This window comes from Rana temporaria, chromosome 3, assembly GCF_905171775.1.
Source record: "Rana temporaria chromosome 3, aRanTem1.1, whole genome shotgun sequence".
Classification (NCBI taxonomy): domain Eukaryota; kingdom Metazoa; phylum Chordata; class Amphibia; order Anura; family Ranidae; genus Rana; species Rana temporaria.
Window position 1 is genome coordinate 195,717,998 of NC_053491.1, and position 12,819 is coordinate 195,730,816.

The 12,819-nt window shown below is 41.1% G+C and overlaps 1 protein-coding gene across 16 annotated transcripts in view; it reads left to right on the plus strand.

The window, feature by feature from the left end:
- Positions 1-12,819, plus strand: part of GRIP1 (glutamate receptor interacting protein 1) — a 713,137-nt gene that overhangs the window by 563,686 nt on the left and 136,632 nt on the right. For all 16 annotated transcript variants that reach the window (XM_040344055.1, XM_040344049.1, XM_040344050.1 and 13 more), the window contains exon 7: positions 3,480-3,625. In XM_040344055.1, coding sequence (XP_040199989.1) covers positions 3,480-3,625 — 146 coding nt within the window. The remainder of the gene's footprint in view (positions 1-3,479; positions 3,626-12,819) is intronic.

The window sequence follows — 12,819 nt, forward strand, 5'->3', positions numbered from 1 at the left end:
AAAAAGTCATGTGGTAATGGATGCAAAAACAAAGATGTATTAAACTGCAGCTTACCAATTCTAATACAGTGGATATAAAAGTCTACACAACCCTGTTAAAATGTCAGGTTTTTGTGATGTAACAGACACAGATAAATAATTTCAGAACTTTTTCCACCTTGAATGTGACCTATAAACTGTACAACTCGATTGGAAAACAAACTGAAATCTTTTAGAAGTGGGGAGGTAAAAATAAAAAATAAATTAAATAATGTGATTGCATATGTGTGCACACCCTCTTATAACTGTGGATGTAGCTGTGTTCAGAATTAAGCAATCACATTCAAAGTGCCTCTGAGTAACCCCAAATACACGATCTGCACTTTCCAGTGTAGAAAGGGAAAGTCAGCAGATATACAAGTAAAACCTATGTGGAAGGATTTGTTTCATCTCTGTGTATCATGTGAGGCTATTCAATTCACTAGATATATGTGAGGGTTTACAACCACTTTAACTTGCTGAACCAGAAGAAAAACATCAAACTCTGTTACAATCTAAGTTCTTAGGACCTAAGCCACTCTCCCATTTCCTACTGTGTTTAGAGCTTTCCCCTTTAGTTCTTTAAAAACATTTTTAAACTTACTAAAAGTGATGTGGTATGGTATGCTATTCTCCTAGAGCTGTGAGAGTGCTGACCATTGGCAATCTGTTGTCTCCAGTATGATATGCTTTGAAACTATAGAATTCTGCTTTTGATTTCCACCAAGCTCATTATTTGTATGTTCACTGAACACCATGAGAGCCATGGGCTCGAGGACCAGCCTTCTAAAATAAAATGTGGCAGTGGGAGAGTAAAGAAGAGGACGGAAGTTGACCCATTCAGGGAATCACTGTAGCGTCCACAGCAGGATTGCCAGAAAATGTATCCAGATGTTAGGTACAGCTTCCCATGTAGCTCCCAAGGTTTTCCCCCTCCATTCACCACAACCCAAGGAGCAGATCAAGCTCATTATGTCACTTCCTAGCCAAGGAGTCCACTGCAACTGTATCGATCAACCAGGAGAATCCCAGCGTGTCTTCGGTGAAGGTTACAAGGTGTTGGGTGGTTAAAGACTCTTTACTAGAGCTTAAGGGCTGTTTTTTATTCTGCATCAAAACACATGCACAGCATTTTCCATGTATTTCATTGGCCCTAGCTCACACCAGTGCAGTGCGTTCCGGTGCAGTCAGCAAAAGTATTTTTGTATGGAATGCATCTGGGAAGTGGCGAAATGCACCAGAATGCCCTGCCCTGAATTGAGATGTAAAAAAGGGGGGAGTGGCATCAAAAACGCATTGGAATGCATCAAAAACAAGTGTAAACATGCCTGCAGACATGTACCCGGAACACAGAAATTGTGGTGTGAACTGTCCCTAAAGCAGATTAAGACACAATATCACAAACCAGGAAAGCCTTCTAAACAACATTTAAAAGTACGACAACTTGGATGTATCTTCTTGTAAGGCAAACACATATAGACTGCAAAACTAAGGTTAACCCGTCTATTCTGCATTCTCTGCAGATAAAGCAATTGCCAGTTACAACCACCCTGTATAGTACTTATAATATAGTGAGGTTATCTCTTAGAGATAAGTACTAGATCGCCCATCTTGAGGGTAGTGTGGTATTGTCATATCTTCTTTGAGTTTGACCTTCAAAAACGTTATAACTGCCTAAAAGTGGTGACACAAGGTGGTCTGAAATTAATGTAAATCTTCTTACCCAGTCTGTAGTGGAGTGGGATGTAGCTCAGAGGCACATAGGTTGTGGCAGTGCCAAGTACCTGTTCTGTAGAAGACATATTTTCCTAGGACAAAGAAGTTATGTTTCGCTGGCCGTTGGATGGAATCACACGATTGTCACATGATTGTTGATGGTCTGAATCTAAAATGTCTGCTTTGTGGTCTCAGAGGTGCCAACAGGTCAAGCTCTCAGTTGTCTACTGGTAGGTCCAGCCAGTTCTGAAGCTGGATCATTGCTGAGTTCAGGAAGGTAAAGAAATGGTGTAGTTGCTTTGCAGTGCAAAGAATGAATTGTCTACTTGATCTTTTGATAATGAAGTCAAATGGGTATCTCCATTTATATGTGGCATCTTTCTGTCGAAGGTGGCAGACTTTAGGGCTGATACAGGTTTCCTGTGAGGAGGCAGTTGTTTTGAGCAACTGGGCCATGGCATCTGTTTGGGCAGTGTGTTCCTCTAGTTCCTTGTTTGCATGTTTCAGGGACTATTCAATTCTTTAGGCCCACTGTACATGTTTCAGGGACTGTTGAATGTCAACACTTATAAGTAAGGATGCGAGCCATGCCTGTACAGTATATCTCTTTGAGCTGCGAGTGTCTCATGTTTCCAGGTTATGGATCCTCCTGAGGCATCGGAGTAGGCTGGTGAGGTCAATGGCTTAATGACTGGGGCATTGGCAATACTGTTCTCTCAGGGGTGTGAGAGCTTGACCATCCCATTGGGCAGTTACTGGCTGATCTGCAATTTTCTTCGAAGAGTTGGGAGAGATGATGGAACTGGTGCCATCCTTGATCTTGGATAAGGAAGAGCTCAGGCGTGTTCGCAAACCCCCACATGCAGAGCCTGTGGCACTGCACTGTGCTAATCACAGGCAGTGAGACATTTCCCGATATCTGCAGGTGTGCATCGGGACAACTTCCTGACGGCCTCTGCAAGTGGGGTTTTGCGAACATGCCGGAGCTCATCCCTAATCTTGGCGTGTCCAAGAGCTCAGCGCATGCTGTATTAAAAAATAAATAGATGCTTTGAAGGCATCGTGGGGGGTGTGCCAAACTGCTTTCCGTGCTTTGACAAGAGTAGGGTGTCTGAAAGGTTGCTCGCAGCACCCTATTGTCTTAAGTGATCTGCCCTTATGGTACAAAGCTCTGTCTTGCACATCCTCACTTTTCCATGGTCAGCCATGCCCCCTACAATGAGTCTTTCCGATGGAAGAAAAAGGGGAGTGTAGATGTAAAGGAAGCTTTCGCAGCCACTGCCCATTACCCCTGCAGCACCAGAAATTCACAACTTTGAGAAAGCTTCATTATTAGTGAACAGAGGAATTCGACAATAGGAAGTAGCCAACAGGATGCAGGAGACCCTTCATTAGATGTCCCTGGTGCAGTATGCCAAAAACACATATTAATCCAGCTTCATCTTTAACCCTTTATTCCAGATTACGTCAACCTGATTTTGTCTAAGAAAAGGCCCTTATTGTTATACTTGGTCTTCATTACCTAATAATAAGCAGTTATTTTCACATCACTGATTTTCCGATTATAGCAATTTCTTTTCTGCGGTGACCTCGCGTTTGGTAACTGTCAATGTAAATGTTAAGAGTATGGACAAGTGGGATTAATGTTATGAATGGCACTGGGGAATCACTTTGCCTAAGTGGCTATTATCTCTAAACCGCATTACATTAAATTAATAAAGATTGTTTCCTTCATCATTTTCCAGGGAGGGCACAATCAAACCAGGTGACAGGCTGCTGAGCGTGGATGGAATCCGTCTGCATGGAACAACACATGCTGAAGCCATGAGTATTCTGAAGCAATGTGGCCAGGAAGCCACCTTACTGATAGAATATGATGTCTCTGTGATGGGTAAGCTGGAGCCTCTTACTGATCAATACCTGTATATATGCCCTCCTATGTGACTGTAGCCATGGTGCTGTCTTCTTCCATGTATCAGTTTTTCTGTATGGTGTTTAGTTTCTAATAAAATGTTGAGGAATGTTTTTCTCTGTGCTCTACTCTTGCCTCTTGCCTATGAAAGAAGCTGATTATATATATATATATATATATATATATATATATATATATATATATATATATATATATATATATACACATACACATTGCATTGAAAATATTTACTTTCTTTTGGGATGTGCTGATCAAGATAAACCACATCCTAAGAGAATTGTTTCCAACGCAGAGAAAAAAGCAAAGCACAAGTGGTCAAATATGATATTCCCGTGATGGAATGAATCTTGCTTTTTCTTTTTCTTTTTCTAACAAATAGCACAAGCCTTGAATATACTAAGATTAAGGTGGTATGTTCATTATGTTCACACAGGCAACATGCTTAAGCTTATAACACATAAACAATTCAAATTTCTTGTGTCTTTATTGAACCCACCCATTAAAAATTCATAGTGCTGGAGGAAAAAGTAGGTGAACTCTTGGCGTTAATAGCTGATCAAACCTTCTTTTGGCAGCAATGACTGCTGGCAATAGCTGATCAAACCTTCTTTTGGCAGCAATGACTGCTGGCAAACTTCAGCGGCGCAGCATATTTTGTTTTTAGAAAGCAGCAGCTTCCTCCATGGTGTTCTGCCATGGACCCTCTGCCTGTTCAAAGACTTATGTATGGTAGACTCATGAACAGGGATGTTTTCCAGTTTCAGTGATGTCTTCATGTTTTAGGTGTTATTCATAGGTTCTCCTTTACCTCATTGAGAATTCTGTGCTGTGCCTTGGGAGTGAACTTGGCTGGGCGCCCACTTCTAGGAAGAGTAGCCACAACAGTAAACTCTCCATTTATAGACAGTTTGTCTAACTATTGACTGATGGGTGTCTAAACACTTTGAGATTGCTTTTCATCCTTTTCCAGCCTGATGAATATCAACTACTCTTGATCGTATGTCTTCAGGGAGCTCCTTTTTTGCAAAACATGGTTCACATCAGCTAATGCTTCTTGTGAACAGCAATCTTTAAATGTTTGAGTGTCTTTTATCAATCAAAGTAGGTCTAAACCACACGTCCAAACTTTTCCTTCAGCATTGTATTGGGTGTGTTCAATAAAGACCTGAAAAATTAGAACGGATTGTGTGTTATTAGCTTAAAGGGTCACTAAAGGAATTTTTTTTTAGCTAAATAGCTTCCTTTACCTTACTGCAGTCCTGGTTTCATGTCTTCATTGTTCGTTTTTGCTTTGAAGTAGCTGTAATCCTTCTCTGATCTCCAAACTTCCTGCTTGTCTGGCTCCTTATGAAAAAACTCATGCTAGCTTTTCACTGTGGTCCATGATCAAGGAGGTGTGATTACTGTGTGTCTAAAACACCTCAGAACCAATCAGATTCATTTTAAAAACAAACACTGCCCTGTGTTTGTTTGTTTTTGTTCTGTGTGTCTCTGTACTTCACAGAAACATGAAACTAGTTTAAAAACAAAACTAAACTGCAGGCACATTATATGATTGATTTTTATCTATTTTTAATCATTTTTAAAAGGAATCGGTTAACTATTATGTCTCTATACCCTGTAAACAGTCATTTCAGCAAAAAAAATTGTTTCCTTTACTGCTCCTTTAAGTACTTTGTGTGTGTGTGTGTGTGTGTCTATTGAGATTAAGATGAGGATTAGATCACATTTTATGGCAAATTACTGAAGAAAAAACAGTTAATTCCAAGGGGTTTTCATACATTTACTTGGCCCTCTAATTGTCAGCTTATAAGTTAGGCAGATCTTTATTAAATGACTGATCTCGTTAAAGTATAACTGAAGGCAAAACTTTTTTATTTTGGATGGAGAGGAGGGATTACAACACCTGTCAGGTTTTTATTGCCGTCTGCCACCATTAGGGAGATTCCCCTTCTCTATTTGTCCCAGTGACTGTTATAACTGAAATGAAAGAAAATCCCAAATTTTCCTCACTTTGGGGTGATTTCCTCTCACTTCCGGATTAGGCTAGGGCAATGTTTCTAGGGCCTTTGGAGCATCGCCTAAAGAAAATATAGGGTACTGAAGGTTGACGCCATTTTAGGGGCACCAATTTTTTTTTAAGGTTTGGCATCTATTTACTCGGCGTAACCTTGTCTTTTATATTTTACCAAAAATGTTGGGTAATGTTTTGCGTTCATTTGCCCTACAATTCAGATTAGTGTGTTTTTTGATGAAATATTGCATTTCCTAGACATTTGCCGTAATATTGTGTGACATAAAAAATTGGAACTACTCTCTAGGGCTGGGATATGCAATTAGCGGACCTCCAGCTGTTGCAAAACTACAAGTTCCATCATGCCTCTGCCTCTGGGTGTCATGCTTGTGGCTGTCAGAGTCTTGCTATGCCTCATGGGACTTGTAGTTCAGCAACAGCTGGAGGTCCGCTAATTGCATATCCCTTCTCTAGGGTGTCTGCTTTCAGAAAATATATAATGTTTGGGGTTTTGTGGAATCTTCAGGCCAAAAATTATTTTTTGAAACGTGCAAAAAACGCAAACATGGCTCGAAAGGGTTAAATACCACAAAAAGAACTCTTTAGTTGTGTGAAGAAAATTATTTAAAATAATTTTGGGTACAGTGTTGCATGATCGCGCAATTGTCATTCAAAGTGCGACAGCACTGAAAGCTGAAAAATGGCCTCGGCATTAAGGGGGTGAAAGTGCTCTGTATTTAAGTGGTTAAAGTTAAATATTTCCCTTAGATTACAAGCCCTCTCTCTTTACATTGAATCATTTTTGTATATTGCCTGCTTTAAGTGGTTTTGCACAGAGCGGCCCCAATCCTCCTCTTCTGGGTCCCCTCAGCTCTTCTGGCTCCTCCCGTTTTCTGAGTGCCCCAATAGCAACACGCTTGCATGGGCTCGATCCCAAACCATGTTCTGTCTGTTCATAGACATGACTTGGCCCTGCCCTCTGCTGTGATTGACAGCAGGAGGAGCCAATCACACACGCTGCAGCCTCCATGTAAAGAAGGGGGAGAGAGAGGAGAGAGACACTGCTCTGGCACAACACTGGATTGAGATCGGGCTCAGGTAAGTGTGGGGGGGGGGTGGGGTGGTACAGCTGAATCCAGAAGGTTTTTACAATGCATCAAGGTAAAAAAAACTTCTGCCTTTAGAACCACTTTAAATCTTTATCTTTTAGACATTTGATTAAACAAAAAACTTCTGTTTCCACATCAGTAAAACTTTCCAGTGCACTGCAAGATTCCATCGAATACACAAGGGCCTCAAGCAAAAATATTGGTACATACGCTCAATTGTTTACTTCAAAAGAGGATCAGTAATTTTATGAATTCTGTATTAATTATGCATATCTTCTTTAAAATACCCTAAAAGGAAAAATGTAGGTTTTCTTCTGAGAATACCACATTCAGAGCAGAAGAGTGAATCCTGCTTTTGGGGGATTTACATACTCGTACAGTGTATCAGTACCTACTATAACCCCCCTGATCCTCATAGTAGCACATCACCTTCTTACAATGTAACTCAAGTTCATCAGCTAATTACACAGTCAAAGCCTATAAATAGTCCTGCTGTGTTCTGACTGCATAGCATAAGGAGTGGAACATCTACTAGTTAACAACTTCCCACTGTGGACACCTACTCGAAACTCTCCTAATGCTTGTAGCTCACTCAAATAACCTAAACTGGAATTTCAAAGTAATTTATGTATTTTAAAGAAGTAAAGCGTGTTCTTAAATGATTGTCGGGAATTTAATACAGCCACTATTGGTAAATAGTGAAAAACCGAATTACCATATTTATAAGGGTATAGCGCGCTCCGGCGTATAGCGCGCACCCCTAATGTGGACCCGCATTCCTGTAAAAAAAAAACATTTTAGTACTTACAGTTTTGGTGTCTTGCGCGGCGTCCATCGGCGGCCTCGTCGGGTCCGGCGTCCGTCTGTAGCTTCGGTGGTGTCCTCCTCGTCGGGTCCGGCGTCCTTCTGCGGCCATCGTGGTGTCCTCCCCACTCAATCCCCGCTTCCCGCGCTGAGTTTGAACCACTGCGCCGGCATATACCGAGCGCAGTACACTCGGGTATAGTCGGGCAGGCTCGGCTCCTCTCGCGGTCACGTCCTGTGCGTCCAGGATGTGACCGCGAGAGGAGCCTGCCCGAGTGTACTGCGCTCGGTATATGCCGGCGCAGTGGTTCAAACTCGGCGCGGGAATCGTCGTATATCGCGCACCCACGATTTTGCCCTGGGCAAAAAAGTGCGCGGTATACGCCAATAAATACGGTACTTACTGCCATATGTGACCTATAAACTGTGTTGGAGTAACGTATCTGTTGCCTTTGTGGAGGGCATATCATTTTTTTAATTCTTAAACCGAATCCGTTAAAGGGATTGTAAAGGTACTTTTTTTTTAATTAACAAACATGTCATACTTACCTTCACTGTGCAGCTCGTTTTGCACAGAGTGGCCCCAAACCTGGTCTTCTGGGGTCCCTCAGCGGCTCTCTCGGCTCCTCCCCGCAAGAACTAACCACCTTCATGTGAGCGAGCTTACATGGTGGTTAGTTCTTGTGGTCGTGCTCCCGTGATACAGCCGGTGGCTATAGCCACTCACTGTATCACTCGGCCCCGGCGTGCCGTGTCATTGGATGTGATTGACAGTTGCGCTGCTTTCAATCAACCAATGAATGAGCCGAGAAGCGCTGGACTTTCGAGGGGACAGGTAAGTAAACAGGGGGGCCACTAATCCTCTGATGTTTTTTCACCTTAATGCATTAATGTGAAAACACATGTACCTTTACAACCCCTTTATTAAATGTTGCTGGTTGCCTGGCACTATTATGTTTCATTTATATCAATCTACATAAATGACTATGATTGCAGTTACCATTTTACACCCAGGCTGGTATTAAATCTTGTGATGAAGATCATGGCTAGTTCACCGAAGAAACCTAACCCTTTTGTGACATATTCATTTTATGTTCAGCGTTTATTGTAGTAGAGCATAGTGATCTGTAATAAGGAAAACTCCATCTTTAACTTTACATTCTGCTATAAAATATAACTGCACTAATGTGAATAATTGCATTGAGAAAACATTACTATATTTACTTTTACAATATTTTCTTAACCCCTTCACGCCTTAGGGTAAAACAAATGTTAGGCCTAAGCTCATTTGTGCAACTTTGAATTGTGTTAGTAAAACCGTACATATCACAACTACTTTGTGCATCCAGGTGGATTATACCTTGTTTTTTTAGGACAAATTGGGCTTTCATTTGGTGGTAAATGGTAATGGATATTGCCTGATGTTTTTATTTATTTTTATTATCAAAGGAAAACTGGCCCAAAATAATATATATTTTTTTTATGTGCCTGTATATATCTTGTTACTACCATAACCTACTGCCAAGAAACAACCCCAAATAAATTCTGTTCCCACTGATTGCAGCAATAGCACATACAGTGGATATAAAAAATGTTAAAATGTCAGGTTTTTGTGATGTAAAAAAAATGAGACAAAGATAAATTATTTCAGAACTTTTGCCACCTTTAATGTGGCCTATAAACTGTACAACTCAATTGAAAAACAAACTGGAATCTTTTTAGGAGGGGAAATAAAAAAATAAAATAATGTGGTTGCATAAGTGAGCACACCCTCATATAACTGCCATCATATAAAGTGCCTCTGATTAACCCCAAAAAAAGTTCAACTGTTCTTAGGTCTTTTCTGACATTTTCTTAGTCGCATCCTACAGCAAAAGCCAAGGTCCACGGAGAGCTTCCAAAGCATCAGAGGAATCTCATTGTTGGAAGCTATCAGTCAGGAGAAGGCTACAAAATAATTTCCAAGGCATTAGATATACCATGGGACACAGCAAAGACAGTCATCAAGTGGAGAAAATATGGCACAACAGTGACATTACCAAGAAGTGGACGTCCCTCCAAAATTGAGGAAAAGACGAGAAGAAAACTGGTCAGGGAGGCTGCCAAGAGGTCTACAGCAACATTAAAGGTGCTGCAGGTATATCTGGCAAGTACTGGCTGTGAGGTACATGTGTCAACATTCACCCGTATTCTTCATATATCTGGGCTATGTGCAGTGGCATCACTAGGGGGCTTTAGAGGACATCCCAATCAGCATGTCAACAGAGAACGTTATACAGCATTACTGCTGCTAGGTGACCAGCTTGTGTCTCAGCTCTCTACAACCAATAGTGCCAGCCTTTCCTTTCATGTACACATAATGTCAACAGCACTAGGTCCTAATAGACTGCCGCCACTGCCAAAGAGACAGACCCCAGATCAGCGCTGTCAATAGCAGAGGCAGGACAGCAAGAGGAGGCTGAGGAACCCCACATTGGCAGAACACCAGGGCCCGGTTACAAGTGCAACCTTTGCAACCCTGGTATTTCTCCCACTGCTTTGGACTTTTATATTCTCCTGGTGACATATCTTATGTTTTCTGTCACCCTGGGGGGCCCTAATACTGAGAAAGGAGGCTCACTGCAGAACATGTGAAAGGGTCCCATTGTGGGATCATAATAGAGGGCCCAGCAACAGAAGTAAAGGGCCCCAGGATATATATATATATATAAATTGCATTTTATAGTTGGCTCCTTGACTTTTGTCCCCCATGTGCCCCCCCTAAATATGAAAGCTGGAGACGCCACTGGCTATGAGGTAGAATGGCAAGACGGAAAGCCTTTTGTTATGAAGAAAAACATCCGAGCCTGGCTAAATTTTGCAAAAGCACATCTGAAGTCTCCCAAAAGCATGTGAAAAAACGTGTTATGATCTGATGAAACGAAGGTTGAACTTTTTGCCATAGTTCCACATCAGTAAAAAGCACACCATCCCCACAGTGAAGCATGGTGGTGGCAGCATCATGCTTTGGGGCTGTTTTTCTTCGGCTGGACCCTGGGCCGTAGTCTAGGAAGAGGGAATCGTGAATTGTTCCTAATACCAGTCAATATTGGCACAAAACCTTCAGGCTTCTGCTAGAAAGTTGAACACAAAGAAGGAACTTCATCTTTCAGCATAGCAATGACCCAAAGCATACATCCAAATCAACAAAGATATGGCTTTACCAGAAGAAGATTGAAGTTTTGAAATGGTCCAGCCAGAGCCCAATCTATGGGGTGATCTGAAGAAGGCTGTGCACAGGAGATGCCCTCACAATATGACAGATTTGGAGTGTTTTTACAAAGAAGTATGGGCAAATATTGTTAAGATGTGCCATGCTGATAATAGACTCCTACCCAAAAAAACTAAGTACTGTAATAAAATCAAAAGGTGCTTCAACAAAGTTTGTTTTTCAATTAAGTTGTACAGTTTATAGGTCACGTTAAAAGTGGAAAAAGTTCTGAAATTATTTATCTTTGGCTCTTTTTTTTTTTTTTTACATTACAAAAACCTGTTATTTTAACCACTTGCTTACTGGGCACTTAAACCACCTTCGTTCCCGGAGCAATTTTCAGCTTTCAGCACTCTCACACTTTGAATGTTAATTACTCAGTCATACAACATTGTATCCAAATGAATTTTTTGTCCTTTTTTTCATACAAACAGAGCTTTCTTTTGGTGGTATTTGATCACCTCTGGACTTTTTATTTTTTGCGCTATAAATGAAAAAAGGCGGAAAATTTTGAAAAAAAATGAATTTTTCTTAGTTTATGCGATAAAATTTAGCAAAATATTAATTTTTCTTCATAAATTTTGGCCACAATTTATACTGCTACATGTCTTTGGTAAAAATAACCCAAATTAGTGGATATTATTTGCTCTTTGTGAAAGTTAGAGAGTCTACAAGCTATGGTGCAAATCATAAAAAAAATATCACACCTGTTGTACCGGTGCCTATCTTATTTCTTGGGGCCCTGAACACGCCAGGAAAGTACAAATACCCCCCAAATGACCCCTTTTTAGAAAGTAGACATTCCAAGGTATTTAGTAAGATGCATGATGAAGTTTTTGATGTTGTAATTTTTTCCCACAATTCTTTGCAAAATGAATATTTTTTTTATTTTTTTTTCCCCCTCACAAAATTGTCATTGTAATAGGTTATTTCTCTCACATGGCATGTGTATACCACAAATGACACCCAAAAATACATTCTGCTACTCCTCCTGAGTATGGCGATACCACATGTGTGGGACTTTTTCACAGCCTGGCCACATACAGAGCCCCAATATGCAGGGAGCACCATCAGGTGTTCTAGGAGCATAAATTACACATCTAACTTGTTGACTACCTATTACACTTTTGAAGGCCCTAGAGCACCTGGACAATGGAAATGCCCACAAAGTGACCCCATTTTGGAAAGCTAACACCCCAACGTATAATCTATGAGGCATAATGAGTCTTTTGAACGATTCATTTTTTTCCAAACATTTCTGGAAAATGTGGAAAAAAAATGAAAACGCAATTTTTTTATGCAAAGTTGTCCATTTATAAGATATTGCCAACACATAGCCTGTACATAGCAAAAATTACACCCCAAAATACATTCTGCTGCTCCTCCTGAGTATGGCGATACCACATATGTGGGACTTTTTCACAGCCTGACCACATACAGAGGCCCAACATGCAAGGAAGACCAACCGGTGTTCTAGGGACACATAGCATACACATGACAAGAATTACACCCCAAAATACATTATGCTAAGCAAAGGGTAAACAAAAAATGTACCTGTGGTTTTAGTAGCGCAGTTGTCCACGGGACGATAGCACTGGTCCAGGCAGCAGGCAGGGACTTGGTCAGCAAAAGAAAATGCAATTGTCCAGGCAACAGGCATGATGGCATAGGTCCTACAGGCAGCAGGCAGAAGTAGGGCCTCGTTCAGGACAGAATGGGGACATGGGTAGAGGCTTCTCCCACCCAAATCTCTTTGAAGCCTCCGGGAAACCAGACCCTAATCTAGAATGAGAAAACAAAAACAATAGTTTTCTTCATCCAGAAAAACAATTCTGGAGCCCCTCACATGTGAGACCCCTGTGCTTTGAATCCCACTAGTCCACTGGCAGGGTAAAAGATCAGTCCAAGAGGCAGGCAAAAAGAATGGTCAAACGGTCAGTTCCAGATCAGACAGAGGTATAAACAGAATCGGTAG